At 33.3% G+C, this 19,575-nt stretch overlaps 1 protein-coding gene across 1 annotated transcript in view; it reads right to left on the bottom strand.

Moving 5' to 3' along the window:
* Nucleotides 1–667: 667 nt before the first annotated feature.
* The window catches only part of LOC109067463 (phosphatidylinositol 3,4,5-trisphosphate-dependent Rac exchanger 2 protein-like), a 111,661-nt gene continuing 92,753 nt past the window's right edge, over nucleotides 668–19,575 (bottom strand). The window contains exons 36-40 of the mRNA XM_042714277.1: nucleotides 17,955–18,021; nucleotides 16,663–16,853; nucleotides 8,640–8,742; nucleotides 3,615–3,682; nucleotides 668–1,102 (exon numbers count right to left, since the gene is read on the bottom strand). Of these exons, the coding sequence (XP_042570211.1) occupies nucleotides 1,057–1,102; nucleotides 3,615–3,682; nucleotides 8,640–8,742; nucleotides 16,663–16,853; nucleotides 17,955–18,021 (475 nt within the window). The 3' untranslated portion in view covers nucleotides 668–1,056. The remainder of the gene's footprint in view (nucleotides 1,103–3,614; nucleotides 3,683–8,639; nucleotides 8,743–16,662; nucleotides 16,854–17,954; nucleotides 18,022–19,575) is intronic.

Here is a 19,575-nt window from a genome sequence, read left to right as displayed (position 1 = left end):
CACTTTTGGTAATAATTGGGTTTTCAGGTAAAAGAAAAGAAATGTATTTGAAAAATCTCAAAATGGGTTAGTTTTATGACAAAATAAATAACTGTCTTTTTCAGTGAAAACTTTTTTACAGAAATATCTCTCACATTAATTAATGTTCCCTTCTTGCTGCTTTTATCAAGAGCATATTAATTCAGACGTATTGTATAAAATATCTTAATTTCTCAAAGTGGAACTTGTGGAGTTAATTCCTGTTTAGAACATTTCATCTAAAAATTATCCATATTAATTATCTATTAAAATCAAAATTAAAACAACATAAAAAAAAAACACCTTACAACACCTAATAATTAAAATGTGAAGACAAAATGAATAAAAAACTATTAAATACTACAAAAGTGTGACAAATATATAAATCTACAGTACAACACTGATGACCATGTCGTACGAACTTTCCAGTACTGTTTGGCACTCCAGATTCACTGAGACTGCAACATGTAGCTTAATGCACTATGGTGTTAATAAACTCTAAGTTGAGAAACCTAATAATGTGAAAGCCAAACCTATACATATGTTAAAGATTATAATTAAAATAAAATAAATAAAAAAAAAAAAAAAAAAAATACCGTAAGGCAATACTATACTATGCCAAAACAAAAAATAAAAAAAAAAGTAAACAAAATTTACCAATATAAGATACAGAGACTAAAGCACTGTGCATGTTTTTTGTTTTTTTTACATGAAGCACAAAGTTATTTGAAACAGACATTATGATTGACACTCACTGATGTGAATGACTTTACAGGAAGAGATCAGACATCCTGCTTGTTTGATTTTCAGTCTAGAATGAGATGCATCATAGCAAAGCATGAAAAAAAAAATAATGGTGACTTTAAAAAGCTATGACAAAAGTCAAATAGATATTACGCTTTGAATCCTTCGAGTTGAAGTGACAGATCTGCCTCTGAGCAGGAGTGAGGATGAACGTCCATGGGTCTCTTGACGTGGACAATGTGTGTTTGTCTGGAGTTGGACCAGAGCTGGTCCAGATCAGTTGAAGATGTGGGTTCAGGGGTCGCTGTCAGGAGGTGGAGGCTGGCACAGTTTGTACAATCTGTTAATGAAAAAAAAAAAAAAAAAACATTTTATATATATATATATATACTATACTTGTAAAATATTTAAGAATTTTTTTTATATAGTACTATAAAAAGGTTTGGGGTTGTTAAAATTTTTATTTTTATTTTTTTAAGATATTTTGTCTCTTATGCTTAGAAAGGATGAATTTATTTGATCAAAAACACTGTAAAAACAACATTACAAGATAATATTATTTGAATTTAAAATAATGGTTTCATATTTTAATATTCTAAAAATGTAATTCATTCCTGTGACGGCAAAACTGAATTTTCAGCAGGTATTACTGCAGTCTTCAGTTACACACGATCCTTCAGAAATCATTCTAATATGCTGATTTGCTGCTTAAGAAACATTTCTTATTATCAATGTTAAAAACAGTTCAGCTGCTTAATATTTTTTGTGAACAGATATTTTTTCAGATTATTTGATTAATAGAAAATTAATAAAAAAACATCAATAGTCCAAAATAAATAGAAAAAAAATTGAAAACAAAAATTAATCTACACAAATCTGTATTTATAATAATATGTTCTAAAATCCTTCTCCACAAAGCTGTATATTTAAAATAATGTGTTCTAATTGGTTATGATTATGATTATGTGGATAGACTGTCACATTGTGCCTGGTTACGACAGGATGTAATACTATATTTGACATTCATTATGTTTTTAAGAAAGCAACTTGCTAATGTAAATGATAAGAAACAGAAAACATACACTTAAATTTATGTAATAAACAAGCTAATAACTTTCCTTCTGAGCTGCAGTGAATTTTAAAAAGGTTAAACACAAATCCTTGGATTTAGGCAGCATTTGTTATATGCCAAATAAACATAAGCCGCACAGCAATGATCACATGCAACATGCTATGAAAAGCTATGAGTCATTGTCTTCAGGGTCACGCTACAGTACATCTCCCTACAGACCTCAAGTGACTGTGACAGATTAGAGTTTACGCTGGAGTTTTGTACCTGCTGAGAAAGAATGAGTGGGTCTGTTTTTAATGTATGCACACGCACTCACACACACACAAAAAAAAACACACACACACAGCATGTTCTCTCTCTTTTGTGCGTGCACACACACGCACTCACACACACACACTAGCATTTCACTGCATATGGAGAAATACAACATAATGCGCACATTTGCAAGAATGCTGTATCTTTTGTTTCGCACTGTTCGACTCCAGGGGTTTATTTGAAGAATAAATGTAGAACAGCTGTTCCCGAGTTTCTGTCTCCAGTAAAACTGTGCACCACTTATTACTACACTAAAGGATATTTAAAAAGCGCACATTCATTTACAATACTAGATTTGCAGTTGCAGAAAGAAATATCAGTCCTTAAAAGACAGTAAACAAATCATGTTATTGAGTAGCTGTAGTAGCTATAGGATTTAAACTTCTTCACAATTTAGTATGCAGAAAGATGCAACAATGAAGCCCATCACAATTCAAAATGCAAATATTACTATGTTGATATTGCTATATTTAAATGCTGAATATTCTGTGAAGTCAGGGAGATTTTTAAACTTTAATCTTAAAGAGACAGTCCACCCAAAAATGGTAATCAATCAGTTTTGACCTGAATAGTAGTTCTTTGTCCATACTATCAAAGTCAATGTGACCACCATTGGGTTACCAACATTTTTATTTTTATTATAAGATATGTAAGCTTGTTTCTGCCACAGGATTAAAAAAAAAAAAAAAAAAAAAAAAAAAGTTAATTGTGACTTTCTATCTCACAATTTTGTCTTTTTTTCTTGCAATTGAGAAGTTGCAATTGGAGGAAAAAATAAAAATTGTGAGAAATGCTGCAATTACCTTTTTTATCTTTTATTTTGTGGCAGAAACAAAAAAAACGGATTTGCAAAAAGTAAACACTATTTTAGAGAAAGAAGTCAGAACTGCAAGATACAAAACTCAGAATTTTGATAAATAAATTCAGAATTTTATAGTTTTTAAAGACTGCAATTACATTCATTCATTCATTCATTCATGCATTCTATTATTAAATTAGTTATGGAAAGACATGAGGGAAAGTTAATAATAACAGAGTTTTCATTTTTGTGTGAACTATCCCTTTAAATTATTTTAAAAGTAGACCAGATAGCCCACCTTAGGCTGAATTTACTTCATTATAAAAATAAGTCTGCACATTAAATAGATTTAACATAATAGCTCACCAAAAATGAAAAATCACCCACAACCATTCCAAACACTTAGAGGTTTACAGCAAACCTCTCATCAGAATGTTTGAGGCCTGTCGATATAGTGCTGTAATAATTCCGGAGCCCTAAACTTTATTCTGAAATGTGTCTAAAATTATTTCATGCACATTTTATGAAAGGTTAGTGAAAACCACAGTGTGAATGCGAGGGGACTGAAATTATATGTGTGTGTGTGTGTGTGTGTGTGTGTGTGTGTGTGCGCGTGTGTGTGTGTGTAGTGATTCAGGAAAGTGGTGTGCGGGCCGCTCTGGTTACCTTGGCACTGTTGATGGGGTGCGGTCTCTCACTCCCAGATTCTTGGCCGAGTTCTGCACTCTTGCTCCCTAAAAAGAGCCATAATTATAAATGAATTCTCAGGCCTGTAAGAACACTTATTCTTTAAATAAGAATAAACATATTCTGTGTCCCGTCGGTCAAAGGTGAGAAGTGGCGTCATTCAAGCTGTGTTGTATATTGCTATGGAGATTTTATGAAATATCCAGTCAAAAAAAAAAAAAAAAAGACATTATAGTGGAAATAAAAAAATAAAAATAAAAATAAAAAAATGTCTAAATAAATAAATTTAGATAATAAATAAATATTTTAGTTTAATTAATTACATGATATACCAAATAATTAATCTAAGATTAATTAACCTGAGATTAATTTATCTTTGATGGGGCTTGAAAATGTTTTGCAATTACGTGGTATTTTAAGCTTGAATTGCTCTGATGGTAGAAAAACTCTTCAAAATTTAATTTACAAACCGGTCAGGAAGCTTGATTAATTGCATCATTTTTTCCATTATGCTATATAATAAATGATCATAATTAACACATTTTATCATCAGCCTTAGTTTTCAAATAAAAACTTTCACCATGGCTGATGGATTATATGTAATATATTTATACCATTTGAATATATAATAAAATATGTAGCAAAATATACATATAAAAAAATATATATTATATAATATATATCAACATATATAACATCAGTAATGTATGTATATTTGACACACACATATATATAATGTATAATATTTTATGTGTTGTCAAATACAAATAAACGTCTAACCCCAAACATGTACTGAAATGTACTTTTAATGTATGTCTATTTATATACCAAGGATTTTTTTTTATTTTTTTTTTAAATAAATATGCACTGGTTTATGTTCTATTTTTAAATAATTAATATAATACTTTTCTATTCTGAACAGATCATCTGTTTTTTCCTCTTCAGTTACCCAAGTCAGCCTGCTCTGCCATCCTTCATAGATGCTGTGGCTCATATTTCATAGAAAAAGAGCAGCAGTAGAGTCCTGCCAGCCAGCTGAACCTGTGACTTACAAGCCGCATCCGTCGTCACAGCTCACGAACTCTGGCCTTGTCAAATGTGTTAGATGGACTTGTTTGTAATCATAAATTAGAATATAAAACATACATACTCATAGAACATCCAGAGTTGTTTGCTGTGAGTAAGATGCGCCCAACTAAATAAACGTCCGATGCTAAATGAATCACAGGACTGTTTAACTGAGAGCGTTTTCACTCCGGAATCCTATCACGTCAAAATGAAAAATGTCCACCTGTGCCTTGACTTAGGAACGAAAACATGTATCTTGAACATTTTACAAACATTAGCCTAGCTGTTTCCGCAAATAGCTCTGCAGGTTGGTTTGACGTGAGGCGTCTCGGCAGGTGCATCAGGAGCAGGATGGATCAGCAACGGGGGACGTTCCTGCCGTATAAACACAGCTGTGATAGTGATTGGAGAGCTTAAGCGTACAGGTACACTGCCTCTCCAACGACTGCTGACCGGTGAGTGCCTCAGACATAGGCAGCACCATGGTCAGTCCCTTATCATGTCATGATAAGATCAGCAATTACACCACCAGAGTCAGCCGCTTCGCCTACTGCTTTCCTGGGACTTTAACAGATACAGCTGGACGTTGAGGAGAAGAACTGAGATTTGAGAGGGCAAGAACACAAAGAGCAGTTGTCTACAGACACTGAGAAGATTATCCAACCTTCTTGATAACCTTTTTTTAACAATCACTTCCCTAAAAATATGGTTAACTCATTTTAGCAGTTCGGCAATTTAGTGTTTATACACAGAAACTGCATAATGGAGCTATTCGTCAGTGTCCCTTTCTGCACCTTAGTGAGTTCCAGGCTTTATGATGGATGGGTTTCTTTTAAGTCTTGCTGGGAGGTACGAATTATGGTGAATAATAATAAATAGTCAGCCAGGGGAAGCTCTGACGACATTCATTCATATTTATATTCATAAAGTCATTTTGGAGCCTGGACGACACAGGTAAGGAGTCATCACCCAAAGGCAGTCCACAACATCACATATTATATGCCATACATATTATATGAATTCACCAGTTTTAAAATCAGAGGTGATATGCAGATAAATATTATAAAAGGTATGGTTATCCTCAGGTGAAAGTTAAATATAAAGTTACTCATAAAGTTGTTTTACTACTGGTCTATGAAGGATCTGTTGCCTAATGTAGTGGTTTGACACGGTGTTGCTTCATTTTTAACATCAGACATCAAAAACATCATAAAATTAAACAAAACGACCCTTATAATCAGGGGTGCACATAAGTGGTCTGCAGGTCCGCATGCATGACCAAAATAAAAAAAGCACTATATAAATAAGTTCTGACAGCGCATTTGTGTACCGACATGGTTGACAGCTGTTAATACACAATTACCATTTTAGATCGACAAACTGTACTATATAAGATTTTACTACTACTACAGAGACTACTACAGAGACTTTTCAAACTGAAAGCATAAATCTAGGCTATCCCATGCTGTTTTCAAATCACAATGCAAAACTGTAACATTTATTCACTGACGCTCTTTAATCAGCAGCAGCGCTAAATCCGGAAGCGCGTATACTTACTTGACGACAATCCGCCAAAATAATGCTGATTTTAAGTTTGAAAATGATGAAAATGCTTTTCTTTATTTATTTTTAGACACTTTTATCCAAAGCGACTTACAATTGGGGAATACATAAAGTGATTTTTCTTAAAGAGGCAAACAAATAAAGTAGTAGTAAATATTAGCATTTTATTTTTGTTTACTATTAAATAATTGTATTTGCATTTAATACTAGGCCTACATTTTATTTTTAATAATATTATCACATATTATTATTTAGTTTATTATTTTATTTTAAAAAACTAAATAAAGTGCAATAATATTATAACTATTATTAATATTTTTTATAGTTATATCCAAACCAAATCTCCAGGTTCTCTTATGAGAACCAGGCTGAAAAAATGATGTGCACCCCTGCTTATAATCAAACATTGAAAATATTAATACCACAAATTTCAGAAATTGAAACAAAATTATTTAAATTATAGTTATTAAATTACTAATTAATTTTTTATTTATTTATAATATTATACGTGTGTGTGTGCAAATCAATCATTTAAATATATCTATCATATTTATTAATAATTACATTAATTTAATTTTAATTCATTGTAATTTTATTTAAAATTACTTTAAATATATAAAAATACTTATTGTATTACTACTTTTATTATTAAATGATTAAAATTGAAAGCAAATGCATTAATAACAGCAGAAGTGGAATGCGTGGATAAATAATTCATGTATGTCATGATCAGTTTGGGGCCAATGTACTGTATATGCAAATCAATGATTTATATATGTGCATACATTTATTATTAATAATTTATTTATTTAAATAATTACATTAAAACTTTTATTATTAAATAATGATTCAAACTTACAGTAAATGTATAAATGACACATTGACTGACACATGAGGTGAAATGCACTGCCCTAATGTACTCTTTGGATCACATGTCCTAGCCCTCTATTATACAAGTCTCCAGTGCTTAATGATATCAAAAGAGCAGACCCTGTCAGTTTCATCCATAACTTCATGAAGGATGCTTCAAGGCTATGGTGAAAATGGCTAGGTAATCTTCCACTTTCTAAATGAAAGGTAGCGAGGCTTCATTTCATGAGCGTCTATACTCCTTCCAGACTAGCTAACCGGAGGGAGGAAGAGCTTATGCTAATAGCCTTGTAGAGAAACCAAAATGAGAGAAAGCAAACCAAGGCAGCTATGCTTGTTACATTTCCCAAAATAATTTATCAGGCCTTTGGTAAAAAGGAATCCTCTTTGAAATTAACAAGGTGGTCTAATGTTTACATTTTTTTGCAACTGTAATTCCCACTAAATTAACTGGTTCAGTAAAATTCAAAAAACATTATAAAGCAGTGGTAGATATTAGTCCATCTTTTTCTCTGCTGGAAATGGCACTTCTAAAACCAAACCATATAAATGAATTTCCCAGTAGAAGCTTTAAATGAAAAAACATGGGCTTATAAAATAAAAATATAAAAATGGTCCATTCTACAGAGAGCTAGCATAACATTGAGTAGACAACCAGTAAAAGGGTTCTTCAATCTTTTATTAAAACTAACAGATTTCAGCTTTTTTGTTTTTGTTATATTATTCTTATTATTATGCAAAAAGTAAAATAAATATTATTTAATTTTATGTATTTAGGATACATAAGATGCTAGCTATAAAATTAACATTTGCAAGACAATGAAATCTCTCATTTTATTCCAAAAATGTTTCCAATGTCACGTCCATCAAAAAATTTTTTTAATTATATTTCAGATAATTATAATGCAATGTATATGTACACATCATTAATAAGTTTAGGGTCAGTATTTTTTTTTTATCAAATAAATTGATCAAAAGTGACATTGAAGACATTTATGATGACATTTAAATTACGAATGAAGACCTTGATTTCAAATAAATGTCATTCTTTTGAACTTTCTAGTTTTCAAAGAAATGTTACTTGAGCACAAAATCTGCATACTAAATGATTTCTGAAGGATCACGTGACACTGAAGACTGCAATAATGATGCTGAAAATTCAGCTTTGCTGCAGGAATACAGTACAGTATATGCCATTTTTAAATATATTACAATTGAAAACAGCTTTTTTAAATTATATTAATGTCTTGTAATATTATATAATAACAACATTTTACTATATTACTGTTTTTACTATCTTTTTGGATTTAATTAATGCAGTCTTAAAGCTTGAGACTTCTTTCAAAAATTATAAAATAATCTTAATGACCCCAAACTTTTGAATGGTTCTGTACATACACTGTTGGATATTGTTAGTGGAAAAAAAGTGGAAAAAGTGTGCTTGGAGTTTAACTTGGCTAAAGGTCTACAGGGCCAAAAGTGTTACCCAAGAACAGAACATACCTGCTTCCTCATGACGTCAGTGGCCTGCATGATGCATCGTGGGGGCAAGCCGTGATTGCGGGCCAGAAGAATGGCCTGTTCTAGCGTGACACTCAGAGTACAACTGCAAGACAAACAATAAAGTACAGGTCAGCATTTAGCACCATACACTCCACATTATAGTGTACAATCAGAACTGTTTATCAAATATCATAAAGTATTCAGATGTTGATTGCAGCAATAGCAAAAATGAGGGGGGTAATTACACTCAAGGAGCAAAAAGCTCCTTTTATCAGAGATCACTTTCCACTAGCCATGTTCTAATTTAATTAATTATGCTGAGATATTTTTAATTAATAATTTAATTAAAAAAACAGATAAACAAAACAAAACAATTAAAACAAAAATTACAAAATATATTACATATACTAACAAAACCAAGAAAATTAACAAAGGCATAAAACAAGCTTGTACAGCCCGGGCTGATGTCGCATCAGTCTGTGCCAACGCCTGGATAACAGGAAGACCTGTCAGATGTGCTGTCATTCCAGCATGATGAACCATGACATGCACTTTCATTCTCTGAAAACATGTGTCTGCCAGTCAAAGGGCAAGGTGGCCAAACAGGTGTGAGAGTCATACACTCCACTGCATCCAAAGCAAACAGTCCCAAGAGACCAATAAACATCCCCCAAGGTGAACTACTGTATAAGCATGTAGTCTCTAAAAGACTGTGACCACTAGATATGAGTGGGAAAGGATCCAATCAGGATATGATAAAACAGATCATTCCAATCAAAAGGCCAATATATAGGCCAATATATATTTATGAACTACTACTACAGAGGCTGGGTTAATAAGACAAAACGCCACCCCTTTCCATAACCATCTGACGCACAAAACTAGAAATCACCTTCTCAACATAATAAGCTGTAATCTGGAATTAGGAAGACTTCTCTTTTCTTTCTTTTCATTACAACAAAACTAAATTAAATGAAGATAAGCATGATGCTTTTCATGACTCCAAAACTAAATTAAAAGAAGATAAGCATGAACTGAATGTAGTTTCTTGATACATGCCATAATATAAAACATAAAACATTTCTAAACCACTCACAATAAACAAATGCTGTCACTAGATGAGAATGCCAGTTTATTAATGGTACCAGATTAGTTTCATACATTAACTTTCATAGTCTTAATATATAAAATATAAATAAAAAAATTAATAAAAAATAAAATATACAACACAGAAAATACTAAAACTGAACCCAGAACATAAAATAGAAATAAAAACAAAAATTACAAAATAATAATAATAATAATAATAATAATTAAATCTACAAAACCCTGTTTAGTAGCAAGTTAACTAGATATTCTTGTGCAAAACTAAATATTTATTTATTTTAGTTTAACGCATCAATATTGGTAGTGCTAAAATATTATATTTATGCATTTAGCAGACACTTTTATGGAACTTACAGTGCATTCAGGCTATACATTTATTTTTACAAGCAAGTGTGTTCCCTGGGAATTGAACCCACAACCTTTTGCGCTGCTAAAACACAATGCTCTACCACTGAGCCACAGGAACACATGAAAATGCAAAAATTGTAATGAAACTAAAAAAAGACAAAAAAACAAAACAAAAAAACAAACAAACTGAAATAGATAAATAAAAATACTAGAAAATGCTGAAAATACTAAAACTAATCCAAAATAGAACATAAAATAAAAATAAAAACTGAAATTACTATAATTCAAAACTATTATAACCCTGTTTAGTCACAAGTTAACTAAATACCCATGTGCAAAACTAAATGTTTATTTCATTTTACTTTGGCAATGCTGAAATACAAAAATTATAATGAAACTAAAACTGTAATAAAAAATGTAAAAAAAAAAAAAAAAAAAAACTGACAAAATAGAAAACACCAAATAACACAGAACTGATTTTTTTTTTTTTTTATTCTTATGAACTGTCTTTCAGACTGGAGAGAATTTTTTGAGTTCTGAAAGTTAGAGTGTTTTCATAGTGGACTGAACTAATTTATTTCCAAAGATTATGAAAAACCTGATTTCTCATTTCCCAAAAGATAGGCCAAAAGAGCTCTAAACAAAGTCAATGAGCAGCGTCTGGGTCAATAAGACCTAATCCAAATGACAAACCTAAATGATGACTTATTTAGAGACATACCAAACTGATTTTAGATTACGCGAACATGAACGAAGATCTGATAAAAACGAAGCAATCATAAAAAAATCAATATCTGACACTGCTAATGTTTTTATACCTGTGAGGAGACTGTTTAAAACTGGTGAGCTGTAACACAGAATATGTCAGAAAGATGTTTGGTTATTTAATAGCTTGTCCACTGTCGAACTGTCTATATCCATGATGCATTAGCCTGACATTTACATCTCATTTTTGGTTATATATATACGTGTTCACAGGCAGAGGTGTCAGATGTGTTTTATGGCTCTTATCGGGCTCTTATCTCATCCAGTTATTCTGAAGTGAGAACAGCACTGACCTTTGGCTCAAGAAAAAGGCTATTCAAGAGTCTAGCTACTATACTAGAATATATGAAACTTAAGAGATGGATTTGTTTTCTGTTTTGTCTTTATAAAAAAAAAAACGCATCAGGATTTTTTGCCTGTTTCACTCTTTGATTGTTTGCCGTTGACAACAAATGGGTTTCTTTCTGGCAAACTGCTGACTATGTCGAAATTCACCTGATGCTTAGGTGTATTTTACCCTCAATTGCATCTCATAGATCGATCCTCCTGATTTATAATAGAGAAAAAAAAAACGATTTCAGAGTCACCAATCACCAGTGTTTCTCACATCAGCCACTGATATCGCACATTCACAGTTATTTTAAACCTCAAGGACATGTCATGACGCAGCAAAAAGAGGTGAATCTTGCTAAAGTGTGGGCTTGATTTATGTGTTTCCGTTTCTCTGATAGACAGACACATACTGAGTGTCAAGGGCACTGTGACCTCTTTACGATAACAAACTTCACCTCGATATTGATCTTCAGTGTTTTACGGCTGATTGAGCTGTCTTTTCTCTTCTCAGCTGTAACATTTCTACTGTTCCTTAATTGCTAAAATAAAAAGAATGCTTAAAAGTAAGTGTTAAGGGCCTTTTACTTTCATGTCACACGCCACTTTGGCCTCCACATGACTAGCAGTGAAGAAAGCATCGCAGAAGAACAATTTTATGAGCTTATAGGGTTGGTAGCAGGAAAGTGGAAAGAGTTTATGGTAAAACAAGTAAAAGCAAACCTATGTCCTTTATTTTTATTAATTCAGTTTTAGTAATTTTAATACTTCAACTTATACTTATTTAAGATCCCAATTCAATATCCCAATTCATTTTAGTAATTTTAATACTTCAACATACTTATTTAAGATCCCAAGGCAGTTTTTTTATTTAATATTTATATTTTATATATATTTTTATTTTAAGTACAGAATGCAAGATTTAAGTTATTATTATTATTATTATTATTATTAAATTAAACAAATTATGTTTAAAATCTTTTATAAATATTATTATTCTTTGATCAAGTCCATGGAAGGCTCAAGAAAAAAAAAAATTCTCTCTCACTTGCAATTGTTTGCATTTTGCACCCTTTCTGGAGAACACATAGTTTTTTTTTTTGAGTAACAAATGAGCTCTTGGCTAATATTTTTTTCAAATTCTATATTCTGAGGAAGGTTGGGCTCAAAACAACACTGAACCCCACTGATTTTCACTGTACTGATTTTCACTGATTTCCTAAATTCTTATAAAAATGATGACAAAATAATAAAAAAATAAAAATAAATTGTTGAATGAAACTTTACATTTTCCAATACATCTGTACAAGGTTTTTAAAGTGAGACACAATTATGGGGAAGATCAGAGATGCTTTGCCATCACAGCAGAGGTGGTGGAAGGGACAGCAGGAGCCACACACTGCTGTGTGGCTGTTATATACTGTATATATTACTATGAGGTCCACTGAGGTTAGTACAGTTAATATAGTTTTTCAAGCCTTTTGGGTTTACAGTTTTACAGGTTCAATAAAGTTTGCAGAGCTTCATCTCTCAAAAGTCAAAGCCTGCATTACAGTTCCACAACATTTGTGCTGAAATGTATTCCCTGCCACTCTATCTCTACAGCATGATTTCACCATCCAGCTTGGTTCTTCTACAACTACCCCATTAACTTCGGTCATAAATCTTGGTCTAATCTTTGATGACCAGCTGACCTTCAAAGACCACATTGCAAAGACTGCTCGATCTTGCAGGTTTGCATTGCACAACATCAGAAAGATCAGACCCTTTCTAACAGAGAATGGTGCACAACCTCTTGTCCAGGCCCTTGTCATTTCTAGGCTGGACTACTGCAATGCTCTTCTGGCTGGACTTCCATCAAGCACAATCATACCTCTACAAATGATTCAGAAACCAGCAGCACGACTGGTCTTCAACAAGCCCAAAAATCCCATGTTACACCTCTCTTCATCTCATTGCACTTGCTACCGGTTGCGGCTCGCATCAATTTCAAGACATTGATGCTTGCATATAGAACAGCCACAGGCTCAGCACCCGCCTACTAACACTAACACTCACTACTACGAATCTACATCCCCTCCAGAAGTCTGAGATCAGCAAGTGAGCAACACCTCATGGTACCATCACAGAGAGCCTCAAAATCACTTTCCAGAACATTCTCATTCACCATTCCTGGGTGGTGGAATGACCTTCCCACCCCTATCCGGAATGCTGGATCCCTGACAATTTTCAAGAGACAGCTGAAAACTCATATCTTTCGACACTATTTGACTTCATCCTAAATTGAAAAAAAAAAATTATCTTTATTTATTCCTTCCCTTTCTAGCTTGTACTTATTTGAACAATGCCTGAAACTTCAGCTTTTCTTTCCAAACACTTTGAAAGGATGTGCAGAGCTGTAGGTGCTACACACAGCCAGAAACAGCACAAAGTTTGGGAGACTTAAACACATTTTACTTTTATAGTTAAAGGTGCACTAAGCAGTTTTCAAAAAAATGCTTTTAACCACTGTTTCGGACCGAGTCCCAAAACAAACTCGCAGCCAATCAGCAGTAAGGGGGATGCCTAGTAATGGTATGGAGAAGAGAGTGCTCAGTGAGTGCACAGGACGGATATCGGCTGATCGACTATAGATACCAAGAGATGGCAAAAAAAAAAAATATATATATATATACACATATATATATATATAGTATCTATCCTATTTAGTTTATATCACCTATTTGCTTTATTTATGAACAATGCTGGTGTCACTGACATATGAATACATTCATATGTCTGACACCAAAAAGCTAAGAAAGTTCCTCTGCAACACCTTTGCCATAAAATAATAGACATCAGCTCTCACTTAACTTTAGCCGCATTTGGAAGGTGAGCACTTTAAAGCAAAGCTTGTGCCTCTCTGCAAGTATTTAATTTCATTAAAAGCAGAAACTGGCACATTTTGTCTGTTGATTTTGAAGAATGTGAGTAACCAAAATGTTGATGATCCCCACTGACTTCCACAGTGTTTTTTCCATACTATGAAAGTCAATGAGGTCCATCAACTTTTTGGTTATACCCATATTCTTCAAAATATCTTCTTTTATGTTCAACAGAAGAAACTCATACAGGTTTGGAACAACTTGAGGGTGAGTAATTGATAATTTTCATTTATAGGTGAACTAACCCTTTATCCCAGGTTAACCACATCTGAAATTCTACTCTGTGGAATTAATTCATCAACTCTCACATATATCTTGCAAGCAGTACAACACATTTGCTGCCTAAACCTATTTAACACAACTTCAATTTAGCTACTATTGAGAAAAAATGGCTTGAAACAAACTATAAATATGAAAAAATGCCCCAAACCATGTTTTACACAGAATTATCTGGAATTATCAGTTGGTTATGAACAAAAGCAGGTTAAATAAAAAAAGAGTTTTTTTGATTAAGGCATGTTTAGAGGGGTAAACAAGACTGAATTCACCATATCCTTGGCAGGTCTGAGAATCTGCAGCTTCACAAAAGCTGAGATGTGGCCTGTAATTACTCTGGCATACAAATGTTAGTTAGTCACACCAAAACTAACACACACAATGCTGTGAACATTTCATGCTGCTTTTATCCAATACACTGCAGAAAAGTGCCACTCAAAGAGCATGTGCATCTGTTGCCATGTGTAAGGCCTTGAAATTTAAATTGAAATACCATTTCAGCAACATACAGTGGCAATAAAGTCAACACCCTCCTGCTCTTTTTCACATCCTGAGAATTATTATTCATGCCAGAACAACAACACATAGACAATTTACTAATTCAATTAAAATTAAAGCTAATTTCTTAAATTGGCTCACCCTGTCTGGGAACACACCTGTTTGGTCAAATGAAGGTGAACAATCTTTCCAAGCAGATTTGTGACAAAGGTCTTGAAAATTCCCAGTTAGGGCAAGGATTAAAAAAATGATGCCAATGAATATATCTCATCACGTTGTAAAGCTTCCTATTTACAAACGTGACTGAATGTAAATCTTTTCTTAGAACTGGCTGTCCTCCAAAGCTCACAATCCAGGCAAAGAGAGCTGGAGTAAGTGACACCACCAAGAAGCTTGTAAAATTTTTAAATCAAAACTAAAAGAGTTGCAGTCCTCCAGACAGTGATGTAAGAAACTCATAAGATGAGAAAAATAGAAAACAGAAAGACTGCAGCAAGAAATGTAAATCTTTCAAAACAATAATATCCCGAAGCAAACAAGAAAACCCACACTGAAACAACTAGGGTGATTTCCTTTAATGGCCCAGTCAAAACTAGATTTAAAATCCAACTGGGCATCTTCAGAATTGACCTTGCACTTCAAAAACAGTTCCATTTCCAGTTATTCCAATTCAAATTCCAGTTCAACTTCCTGTGTAGTGTGGCCAATTCAATTCAAATTGGATTGAAAGAAAACCTACCAAACTTCAGCATGCAAATATTTTGATGATGTCATCAGTGTTTCTTGGGCAGCAAATCAGCATATTAGAATGATTTCTGAAGGGTCATGTGACACTGAAGACTGGAGTAATGAATATTCAGCTTTGCCATCACAGGAATAAATTAAAATTTAAAATATACTGAAATAGAAAAATATTTTTAATTGTAATAATATTAATTGTAATATATATTTTGATCAAATGAATGCAGCCTAGTCCCGAATAAGAAAATTCAAATTAAAGAAACATTAGAAAAAATAATACCACACCCAGACATTTGAATGATAGTGAAATGTTTCCAACAAAACCAGAATATTTACAGAATAACAATACAGTGCTGGCTTTCAAACACTTTAATGATAAGGCCTATGATCACACTGCAAGGATATACAGAGACACTTGAAAATGAATAACCAAAGAACTGCTGAACTGTTGGCTTCAGGAAGTAAGTACATCACCTCTGGGTGATACTAAAATTGGTCTTGAATTTAATAAAATGTGTCCCTTCATTTAAGATTCACAAATCAGGCCTTAGAGAAATAGAGCTGTCTGGACCATCTCTGAAAAGATTAAGCGAGACCTTCTAAATGTAGAACTGAGACGCTGAATATTCATAATTGCTTTGGATGAATTATTAGTGCAGAGAAAGGTGTATTTATGGAATGATACATGAGCATGTAATGAGGATTATTACATATTCATACAAAAGAGGAAATTGAATATTAGATGGTACGATGAGGAGAGACTGAAAAGAGAAAGACTGCAACAGAACCATCGAGAAAATCCAAAAAACCCAGCCAAAACTGAAGAAAGATTGAGGCTGGAGAGAGGAAAACAGGATAAAAGACATAAGTGACAGGAAGTAAATTGCTCCGAGCTACAGACAGAAAGGAAAAAAGATAGGGGAGGAAAAAACAGAAGCGTTCCACTTAGACAGAGTCCTTGGCGAATGCCTGATGCCTGTCGGACAGAAGGGAAGGGAGGAGTGTGAGTGTATGTGTGTGTAACCCAGGCTGACCGGTGCACTCCACTGTTACACATGATGATGTGACACGCTCCCAGGCGGCTGCACAGCTCCGAGGCCACGGTGAGCAGCCCGACTCCAGACGCTCCACAGGCTGTGAACTGGCACGCGGCTGTCCGCCGACACGAGATAAAACTTTCCATCAGTCTGTGCAACTCATCCAGAGCATTCAGAGGATGCATCAGCTACAAAAGAAAAAGAATAACATTACAATAACATTACATGTCAAATGAATAGTTCAACCAAAAATGATAACTCTCTCATCACACTCTGATGTTCCAAACCCACGGTCTGGAACCGTTCCAGTAGAAGAGTTTCACAGCGATAGCATAGAAGAATCAATTTTTTCTTAATACAAGGAACATTTAATAATCCAAAGACACTTTTTTTAACTCTAAAGTACCTTTTGTGCAATGCAAAGTTTCCATGGATGTTCAAGTTTCTTCATAGAACCATCAATGCCAATAAAGTGCCTTTATTTTTAAGAGTACATATAATTTGCCTTCATCCGTGAAACATGAAAAGAAACATTTTAACATCTTAAATCGGCTCGAATGCTTTACCAAACAATAACAGTTCATAGTGACCAAGCAAAAATAAATGAATGAACAAACAAATAAAAAACTAAAAACAAACTAATAAATAAATAAGAGAGGTTCAGCTGATTTGCATTATATAATTAAAGTTATCTAAAGTAATACGATGGCTTAGTGTGAAATTTTTTTAAGTTATCTGTTGACTTGTGAACTGCTGTGACTGAATCATTCAATCAGTGAGTTGAACTCGAGGACTGAATCAGTCCGATTCCTGAATGAATCATTCAGTCTAGCTTGTGAACTGCTGTGACTGGATCATTTAGTCAGTGAGTTTAACTTGAGGACCGAATCAGTCCGATTCCTGAATGAATCATTCAATCTAGCTTGTGAACTGGATCAACTGGTTTATTTAAAAGAATTGCCTCAAAGGAACAAATCATTTGCAAACTGGACTGATTTGTTTCTTGAATTCAACTCACTGACTTACAAGTCATTCTCGATTGAGCTGTTGAGTGACAAGATTTTTGAAAATTCGCCTTTTGTGTTTCACTGAAACAATAAGAACATATGGGTTTGGAATGACATGAAGGTGAACAATTAATGACAGAAATGTCATTAACTCAGCAGGTTGCTTTTTTCATTATTGAGAATCAATAAATGCATTCAATAAATAACTAACTTCACTGTACTGCCATAAACACAGACTTCCCACAAGTCCCTGCAGATCCTATAGTAAGTGATGGCACATACCTTGTCTATGAAGGCTGCTTTGGGAGCCGAGCTGGGGGGAAGGTTTGATTTATCCAGATAAAAGGCCCTATGGATGATTAATACAGTCATATTAGTGTAAGCAGTGAACATGAAAAGACCAATAATTGCATATACAAGTTAAACATGATGTGCTGTAAAATATAATTTTGGATTTAATTTACATAAAAAAGCTGGTTGCAAGAATTATTTAGTCTACAAACAAAGCAACTGGGAAATCTATTTTGAAACAACACATATCAACAGTACTCTGGGATTCATTCCAGATGTCAATTACTGCCTGCAGTAACCATAACGGACATAGGTGGCAGTAAAGTAGTTGAAAGAGAATAAATGTGATGGTATTCTGGTCAATACAAATATGTTAGTAAATAAATAAATTAATTAATCATAATAATAATAATAAACTAAAAGAGTAATTATTTTATTATTTATTTGAAGTTATTCCTATATAAATAATAAGCATTTATTTATTTATTATTATTTTATTTTGTTTATATATAGTATATGGTTGGTAAGTATGGGCAGATTAGCCCAGAATAACCTCATTTTAAATTTTTAATCAATTTATCACCCTTTTATTGTAAACCCCTATAAATATGCAAACTCCTGTCTATTTTGTAGTTCTGGTTCTCTGGCATATTGCAGCACATGTTTATTGTCAGGTAAATTAATCTGCCATCTGCACCCAGCCAGGGAGAAATTTATCACAATAATATTCTCATTTGACGCAACATTAATATTATTGTTAAATAGTCAACGATATTAATCCTTGACTGACTGCAGCAGATGATATGCAAATGTGAAACTAGGACTGTGGCACTATTAGAGACTATTAATAAAGCCAAATGATGTTTACAAACGCAGACTCAGGTATTCTCTCTCTCAAAGAAATAAATGCATCATAAGCTGCCATCATAAGATCCTACTCACCCTGCATACTAATTGAGGCAGCTCAAGTTAGTGTAATGGAAAGCATTAAGCAAAGTTCTTTAGACACATCCTGAGGCCATCAGCTTAAAGCACTAAGATCTTTAAACACTAATTCCACTGATTTACAAAAGGATTTCATTAAGCAGCACCCAACAGATGTTGCAAAGCGCTAACGATCACTATTGGAGGTCAAATGCCTTAGAAACATCCATCATGGCCTCTAAGCTCTGATTCAGCTGCTTCTGGACTTCAATAGCTATTGTAGCCATTTCAGTGCTGTGTAATACAAAGGGATGTATGCGATCATGCTAGTTTCATTACCAAACTTTTGAATGGCTCTGTACATATTAGTATTACATTAATAATAATAATAATTATTATTATTAGTTTCCCATTTAAATTTATTTTTTATATATATATTTATTTGTAAAGCAGTGAGAAGATCTGATTTAACCTTTCTAGTTTACACACACACACAAACACACATATATATATTTCTGATATTTACTGACCCTGACTACAACAGAGTGTTGAAAAGTGAAAAACAGAGAGAAGGAGACAAGGCAAAAAGAAACGGAACTCTGTAATTTCAGTCAAGAAGATAAATGCCTCGCAGACTGCCGACAGAAGACCTTCACAATCCACCAATTTTGTGCCGGCTGCTTGATCA

This window comes from Cyprinus carpio, chromosome A24 (assembly GCF_018340385.1).
Source record: "Cyprinus carpio isolate SPL01 chromosome A24, ASM1834038v1, whole genome shotgun sequence".
Taxonomy (NCBI): domain Eukaryota; kingdom Metazoa; phylum Chordata; class Actinopteri; order Cypriniformes; family Cyprinidae; genus Cyprinus; species Cyprinus carpio.
This window is presented reverse-complemented; position numbering and strand designations above follow the sequence as displayed.